An 8842-nucleotide genomic window follows, 5' to 3' on the forward strand; every position below is an offset into this window, starting at 1 on the left:
TTTCCAAAAAACCTTTATTATTGTGTTGTGATTTAAAACATTTGGTAAGTGTGAAAATATTATGACGTTAAAATTAGTTAAAATATCGACGGATTTTTAAAACATCAGAACATCGTAAACAACACTGATAAAATTTCACAAAAATTGTTTTTTAATAACTGTCTTATTTCAATGAAAACTCATTAAACCTCTTGCCCACAAAAAAAACATGCTGTAAGATAAAGCAGTTAAAAAATCGATTCTTGCAAATTTTTCTCAATGTCGTTTCCGGTGTTCTGCGTTCTGTTAAAAACCTATCGATGTCTTCCTCCAAAAGTGTTCTATGAATATATAAGATGTTCGCTTTTCAAGAATAATCAAAATATTCTTTCAATAGAACTGTCATGGCTGATGCTAGTAAGCCTACGCGACCTTCTGGGTCGCAAAACCGAAAACGGAAAGCGAAAAAGAGAAAGAAAGTGCCAAATTAAAAAGATCTCTCCTTGTGTTTCTTCAAAGAGAAGGTAAAGAATATACGGATATTGAAAACTACGGAGCAGGGAACAGAAGCAGTACACGGTGAAAATTTAAAGGATGAAGGAGCATCAAATACATCGGCATACGTTTCCATTGATTATGACGATCCTGGCACCTGGCCTGATTCTATAAATGATCATTTGCGACAAATGATTGTCTCACGCGGCCCTCAACAAAATATTCCAAGTCAGTTTCCCAAAGATAAAAACAACCGTAGGTTTACCACGGTTCACTTCAATAGACAAATGTGTAATGGAGAAAAAATACCAAGGAAATGGTTAGTTTATTCTCCATCAAATAACACAGTTGTATGTTTTTGCTGCAAGTTATTCAAGAAAAAACAAAAATCTGCATATACCTCACTGTGCCGAGAAGGAAGTAACGACTGGAAAAACATGAGCACCATCCTCTTTTCCCATGAGCGCAATGTAAATCACATTGACAATTGTCAAGTTTGGCGAGAATTAGAAGTTCGTCTACGTGAAAATAAAACCATTGACGCCATGCACCAAAAGAAAATTAAACAACAGGAGAGCTATTGGAAACAAATTTTACATCGTTTAATAGCCTTGGTGAGAACTCTGGGTGGACAAAACTTGGCCTTTCGCGGTTCAAAGGATAAATTATATGACCATAATAACGGCAACTATTTAAAATTTATTGAATATCTTGCATTATTCGATCCAGTCATGAATGAACATTTGCAAAACGTTAAAGATGCTAAATTATTTGTTCATTATCTCGGCAAGGATATTCAGAATGAACTTATACAACTGCTATCACGAGCTATAAGAGCAAAAATTTTGAATAGTGCTAAATTAGCCAAATATTATTCAATCATATTGGATTGTACTCCTGACATCAGTCATACGGAACAAATGACAATTATAATAAGATTTGTTGATGTAATGGATGAAGAAACACAACAACCTGACGTGGTCATACGGGAGCATTTTCTTGGGTTTGTGCCACTACAAGAAACAACAGGTGCTTTTATATCAAAAACAATCGTGGATGAACTCGAACAAATGGGATTACAAATTGATAACTTACGAGGGCAAGGATACGATAACGGAAGCAACATGAAGGGCAAAATAAATGGAGTTCAACGAAAAATCATTGAAAAAAACCCACGCGCATTCTTTGTTCCATGCAATGCCCATTCCTTGAATTTAGTGGTGAATGATGCTGTGAGCTGTTCCCTAGAGGCTACAATTTTTTTTAACATTGTACAAAAAATTTATACTTTTTTCGCTGGTTCTACAAAACATTCTTCAAAAACATGCAGCAAATTTAACTATCAAACCCCTGAGTGATACACGTTGGGAAAGCCGTATCGATGCGTTGAAGCCGCTGCCATTTCAAATTTCGAAAATATATGACGCCGTTATGGATATTTATAATGACCCAAATCCAGCAGGTTACAGTGGAAACATCATGCGCGTAGAAGCAAAAGGAATTGCAGATGGTATAAATACAATAGATGGTATGGTACAATATTCTTTTCGAAATCAACATTACAAGCAAATTACTGCAAAATAAGAATGCAGACATATTTGTATGTACGAAACAGCTGGAAGTTACAGTTTGATTATGAAGCCGAAGGTGTATCAATACAAGATCCCAAACAAAACTATAAAATATCATTCTATTATATGATTATAGATAATGCAGTAAATGCAATACAGGAAAGATTTAATCAAATGCAAGAGTATTGTGCTTTATTTGAGTTTCTTTACGATATTATTAACTTAAAGGATAAAAACGAAGCTGATATTCTTATGCAATGCAAAAAGTTTGAAAGTGTCTTAACGCATAATTCCTGTAAAGACATGCTGGGAACTTCAAAGTGTGTCTCGAAGACTTCCAAAAGTAATGGGCCCATCTGAAGTTCTTTTCATTTTAAGGCATGATCTCCAGAATAGCGTTCCTAATATTTACGTCGCGTTAAGGATTTTATTAACTCTCCCTGTTTCTGTAGCAAGTGGAGAGCGCAGTTTTTCTAGATTGAAATTAATTAAAACGTACTTGCGCTTAACGATGACTGAAGAAAGATTAGTTGGATTAGCGACAATATCAATAGAGCAAGAACTGGCTTACAATCTGGACCTCTGTGAATTAATTTCATTATTTGCACAAGAGAAAGCACGAAAAGTAGCATTTTAATATTGTGGCCTGCCTTCAAAGGGAAATGTGCGGCATCTACAATGTTATGACGTAAATGTTAATATTGTTGGAAGTAACGATACGATTATGTTTTAGTATTAATAAAATATTAGACAATGTTATTCTTTATAAAGTTTTTAAATTTTTTTTCCTATTCATATTTTACCTATTCATTTATGCTATTAGTTCATTAAATTGGACTACATAGAAAATGATTCTGTATTCTGTGCTGTATATTGTACAAATCAAAGGGCGTGATAGGACAGTTTGGCCTAGGGCGTATAAAAGCCTCGCGCCGGCCCTGACAAAAGGAAAAGAAACTAAATAAAAATATAATTATCTGATTAGCGTCGAAATTCTATTAAAAAAAAAACTTGTTTCTTACGCCTAAGTTGTTGGGCGGCTTTAAATTTGTAAAACGAAGATTGGTGGCGTTTATACACCCCGAAGGTATTCCAAAAATTAATAAATCGGCTGATTAAAATCCACTAAATGTGTTTTTCCAAAATTTTAACCAAAATTACAAATTTCAAAAATAAACTCCAATATCATCCGATTCAATGCACTCACCAAACTCGACTGTTAACTCAACCCCGAAGATATTGTAAACGTCATCTAAATTGTAAATAAATTTATTTCAAAAATTCAACGCTGGTGTTAATCTTTATTCGCCTGATTTTATTTTAATTAAAAAATACAAACATTAAGTACAATCTCGCCGTAATAAATTCTAATACGTTTTTGCTTAAATCCCATTATTTACATTTACCATTCTTGAAATAAATTTTTAGTCTGAATATATGTAGGATTTGTCCTTGAAGGCTCTCAGGAGTGGGACGAGCCGACTTTCCTAGGCGGGAAGTCAGTAGTCGAAAAGCAATCGAACGAAAAAGATCGGTAAGATCAACGACGGGCGAAAAATTAAAACGCGAAAGTAAAAACTGTTTTCTATTGTAGATTCGATCAAAACGGTGACCAGTATAGTGAAATCAAATAATACCCTTATTTTGTTAAACTATTAAATAAAACTTAAGTTACAATTCCGATGTTTTGGTGAATAAATAAAAACATAACCCCTAGATTTAGAATAAAAGTGAGCACGAACCCACAAATTGGAGGCCCGTCCGGAATAAGAAAAACGGTAATGTGCGAATGTGTTAACAAACAGTAAAAGTGTATTGAAAATTGGAAAGCGAAGAGTAAAATTCCGAAGAAACAACAAAAACGGCAACGACGCGGGAGTTGTGAAGGTCGTGGGAGACACAGACAACGACGAAGCGACGCCATTACAGTAACGGCTTTCGAAGAGACGTGACACGCCAGAAGTCCACAAAAAAAAAAAAGATAAGTTGCATGCTTTTGTTCATCTACGAAAATTATTAAAAGAAATAAAATAAAAATGGATCGCTTAGCCGATAATTTAAATATTGAACGAAACATATCAAGAGCAAAAACGGCTGCTATAAGGGCATGTCATAAACTGGTTTTTGAAAATGACGGCGATCGTAACAATAGAAAAAGATTACGTGAGTTTACGGGTTTTGCTTTTGAAAATAATGACGAAAAACAAAAGAAGTTAGATTACGCGATAAAAAGTTTGACTTTGGGAGATTTAAACTCAATTTGTAACATCTTGGAAATTCCAAACGACGCGAATAATAAGGAGGATTTGGTGGGAGTTTTATGTACACGATTGTCGGATTTAAATTTGTTAACAAAAGACGACGAAGCAAATGACGACGAAAACCACAGCGACGAGGATAATTCCGACAATGACGTTAATAACGACGTAGAAAACGATGACGAAGGAAATGATGACGTACAAAAAATAGTTCCTGAATCGAAGAAGGCGCCACCAAAATTTGTACTAACGTTTAAGGACGTGGAGGACGCAGTTTCAACATTCAACGGACGTGATAATTGTTCGGTCGAGAAGTGGCTGGAAGAATTTGAAGAAACCGCAATATTGATGGGGTGGAACGACGTAGAAAAGTTGATTTACGGAAAAAGATTGCTTAAGGATGACGCACTTCTGTTTATCAAATCAGAACCGATGATTAAATCATGGAAAATATTGAAAAATAAGTTAAAAAAGGAATATGGTCAAACAATAAACAGCGCAGCATTACATAAAATGCTAACTACCAGAAAAAAACGAAAGGATGAGACGATTACGCAATACCTTTTAGAAATGCGACAAATTGCATCACGGGGTTACATAGAAGAAGACGCGTTGATCGACTATATTATTGACGGGATTACTGACGACGAAGTAAATAAAACCGTGCTATATGGTGCAAAATGTATGAACGATTTTAAAGCGAAATTAAAAATTTATGAGAAAATGAAATCCAAGCAATATAAAGATAAACGAGATTATAAAGAAAAAAATACCAAGGACACCGATTTGAGGCAGAAAAAGAATGAACGCGACGAAAAAGATTCTTTTCCAACATGTTTCAACTGTGGAAAGAAGGGTCACCTTTCGAAGAATTGCCGCGACAAGGCAAAAGGCATAAAATGTTTCAACTGCAATAACTTTGGTCATATTTCGAGGAATTGTCAGTCGCAAGAGAAAGAAAAGAGACAATCGTATGTGATAAGAGAGATTGAAGAAGTAATGCCCGGATACAAGCAATTGTACCTTAACAAAAGATTATTTAACGGATTTGTAGATACCGGAAGTGATCTTAACCTGATTAAGATTAGCAGTTATTTGAAGTTGGGTTCACCAAATTTTGAAAGCACATCGATTTCCCTGAAAGGACTAGGCAAAAACGCTGTTTCTACTTTAGGAAAATTTAACACTGATATAAGCATAGATAAGTGCGAATTTGAGACGACAATACATATTGTACCTGACGATGCCATTCCCATGGATTTGCTTATCGGAAAATCAATTTTAAAACAAGTTACCTTGATGATTTCCTCCGAAGAAATTAAAGTTTTTAGCCGTGGACAAAAAGAAGAACTAAATCTTTCCGAAGAAAATGATATATTGTTAATAAATACAGAAAATGTTTTAGATGTCGGAAGATATGAATATTATGACGAAGTTGAACGATTAATCGAAAATTACAAACCGGAAAAGTGTTCACCATCGGCAAACGTGCAAACTAAAATTATTTTACAGGACGAGATACCAGTTTACCAGACGCCGAGAAGATTGTCAATGCCAGAAAAACATGAGGTAAATAAACAAATCGAAGAATGGTTGAACAATGGAATAATTAGAGAAAGTACATCCGACTTTGCAAGCCCTATTGTACTCGTGAAGAAGAAGGATGGAAGTACTCGCATTTGCATCGATTACCGCAAATTGAATAGAAAAATAATAAAGGATCGTTATCCTCTTCCTGTGATAGAAGACCATATTGATTTATTGGTTGGTGCGACAATATTTACAACGTTAGATTTAAGAAATGGGTTCTTTCATGTTCCTGTCGCAGAAGAGAGCGTAAAGTATACATCTTTCGTAACGCCAAATGGACAATATGAGTTTTTGCGTACTCCGTTCGGCTTATGCAATTCACCTGCAGTTTTTCAACGTTATGTCAACAACGTGTTTAAAGATCTGATTCGAGAAAATGTAGTGATTTTATACATGGACGATATTATTATTCCTGCCAAAGACGTCAACGAAGCGTTTAAAAGGTTGAAAAGAGTTTTAATCACGGCAATGGAAAATGGATTAGAGTTTAAATGGTCGAAATGTCAGTTCCTTAAAGATTCTGTGGAATATTTGGGTCATGAAATAGAGAATGGCTTTGTCAAGCCAGCGAAACACAAAATCAAGGCCGTTATAAATTTTCCGAAACCAACGACGGTAAAGAAAGTTCAAAGTTTTCTGGGACTTACTGGATACTTTAGAAAATATATCGCTGATTACTCACTAATTGCGAAACCTTTAACGGATTTATTAAAACAAGGCAAAAGGTTTGTATTTGAAAAAGATGAAGAGCAAGCATTTGAACAGCTAAAAGAAAAATTAACTAGCGAACCAGTACTGAAAATTTTCAATTATGACAACGAAACGGAACTCCACGTAGATGCGAGTAAAGATGGCTTTGGAGCCGTATTATTGCAAACGAATCCAAATGACGGAAAATTATATCCAATCTATTACTGGAGTAGAAAAACTAGTGACGCTCAGAAAAAATATCATAGTTATGAGCTCGAGGTACTTGCCATAGTAGAGGCGTTGAAAAAATTTCGCGTTTATTTATTGGGCAACCATTTTAAAATCTTAACAGATTGTGCAGCTTTTGCAGCCACAATGCAAAAGAAAGATCTTTGCACAAGGGTCGCACGATGGGCGCTTTTGTTGGAAGAATTTGATTATACGATTGAGCATAGACCAGGACATAGAATGAAGCATTGCGATGCTCTAAGTCGAAATCCAATAACTATGATAATTGAATCCGGATTTTTGGAAAGGGTGGCGAAGGCGCAATCGGACGACGAACATCTACGAACAATTATGAAAATTTTGGAAAGTGGCGAGTATGAAAATTATGAGGTGGTGAAGAACATTTTGTATAAAAATATAGATGGGCAAAGACTCCTTGCGATTCCAATTAATATGCAACCGCACATAATACGAGAGGCGCATGAAAATGGCCACTTTGCTTTGAAAAAAACGAGTGAGTTGATCAAACGAGATTATTACATACCTAACTTAGACGAAAAAATTAAGAAGATTATACAAAATTGCATACGATGCATTTTAGTAGAAAGAAAATCAGGAAAAGCCGAAGGTTTATTAAATCCAATAGAGAAGGGTGATGTCCCCTTACACACATATCACATTGATCATCTGGGTCCGATGGCGAAAACCTGTAAAAGCTATAAATATTTGTTTGCTGTCATCGACGCCTTCACCAAATTTGTATGGATTTACCCTACAAAAACTACTTCAACAAAGGAAGTCTTAGACAAATTAGAAATACAAAAAACAACTTTTGGAAACCCAGCAGTAATAATTTCGGATCGAGGAACCGCTTTTACATCACGAGAATTCAATAATTATTGCACGCAAGAACGTATTAGACACGTAACAATTACAACGGGTGTTCCGCGTGGAAACGGACAAGTTGAGCGAATAAATCGAATAATCATCCCCGTACTCTCCAAATTAACGATTGAAAAACCAGAAAATTGGTACAAATACGTTAAGAAAGTACAAGAAGCTATAAATAGCACATTTCAAAGAAGTGTGAATAGCACACCTTTTCAGCTGATGTTTGGTGTACCAATGAAACGGCCTGAAGAACTCCGGTTAAGAGAGATAATTGAAGAGGAATACGTTCAGGAATTCAATGAGGAACGAGAGAATTTGAGAAGAGAGGCTAAAAAGCAGATCATTAAAATTCAACAAGAAAATCGACGAAATTATAATAAAAAAAGAAAACCTGCAAGAAACTATCGTATAGGCGATCTCGTGGCCATAAAGCGCACGCAATTTCAAAATGAATCTAAGTTGTTGCCAAAATTTCTAGGTCCGTATAGAGTAGTTAGAGGAACTGGTCTTGATCGCTACGAGGTGGAAAAAGTTGGTAACCACGAGGGTCCCGGAAAAACGTTCAGCAGCGCTGATTTCATGAAGCCCTGGTGTCTGGACAGTCCATTCGAGACGAATGCTTTGCAAGATGGCCGAGATGTAGGATTTGTCCTTGAAGGCTCTCAGGAGTGGGACGAGCCGACTTTCCTAGGCGGGAAGTCAGTAGTCGAAAAGCAATCGAACGAAAAAGATCGGTAAGATCAACGACGGGCGAAAAATTAAAACGCGAAAGTAAAAACTGTTTTCTATTGTAGATTCGATCAAAACGGTGACCAGTATAGTGAAATCAAATAATACCCTTATTTTGTTAAACTATTAAATAAAACTTAAGTTACAATTCCGATGTTTTGGTGAATAAATAAAAACATAACCCCTAGATTTAGAATAAAAGTGAGCACGAACCCACATATATGCAACTTACATTGGAGCGATTATTTGCTTCATAAATCCGTGTTTCCTCAAAGGCTGCATAGAATACTTTTTTGATTATTAGAAAATTGTTCTCATCTTTGAATTTATTCTTTTAATAAAAATGTAATAAATCAGAATTTGTTAAATTTTCTGGTTTTTGCGACATCTATCGATTTTTTAGATAGTTCT

At 35.4% G+C, this 8842-nt stretch overlaps 1 protein-coding gene across 1 annotated transcript; it reads left to right on the top strand.

The window, feature by feature from the left end:
- The first annotated feature begins 911 nt into the window (after positions 1-911).
- Positions 912-3679, top strand: LOC111429354 (zinc finger MYM-type protein 1-like). The gene is made up of 3 exons (XM_071197501.1): positions 912-1605; positions 3489-3579; positions 3640-3679. The coding sequence occupies exons 1-3, from the start codon at positions 912-914 to the stop codon at positions 3677-3679; spliced, it is 825 nt and encodes a 274-aa protein (XP_071053602.1).
- Positions 3680-8842: the final 5163 nt, after the last annotated feature.

The sequence above is a fragment of the Onthophagus taurus genome, chromosome 7, assembly GCF_036711975.1.
Source record: "Onthophagus taurus isolate NC chromosome 7, IU_Otau_3.0, whole genome shotgun sequence".
NCBI classification, from domain to species: domain Eukaryota; kingdom Metazoa; phylum Arthropoda; class Insecta; order Coleoptera; family Scarabaeidae; genus Onthophagus; species Onthophagus taurus.

Coding starts and splice junctions, on each gene's coding strand:
- LOC111429354 (XM_071197501.1), top strand. CDS start 912: ATGAGCACCATCCTCTTTTCCCATGAGCGCAATGTAAATCACATTGAC. Junction 1,606..3,488: donor TAACGGAAGCAACATGAAGG/GCAAAATAAATG, acceptor GAATATATGTAG/GATTTGTCCTTGAAGGCTCT. Junction 3,580..3,639: donor CAATCGAACGAAAAAGATCG/GTAAGATCAACG, acceptor TTTCTATTGTAG/ATTCGATCAAAACGGTGACC.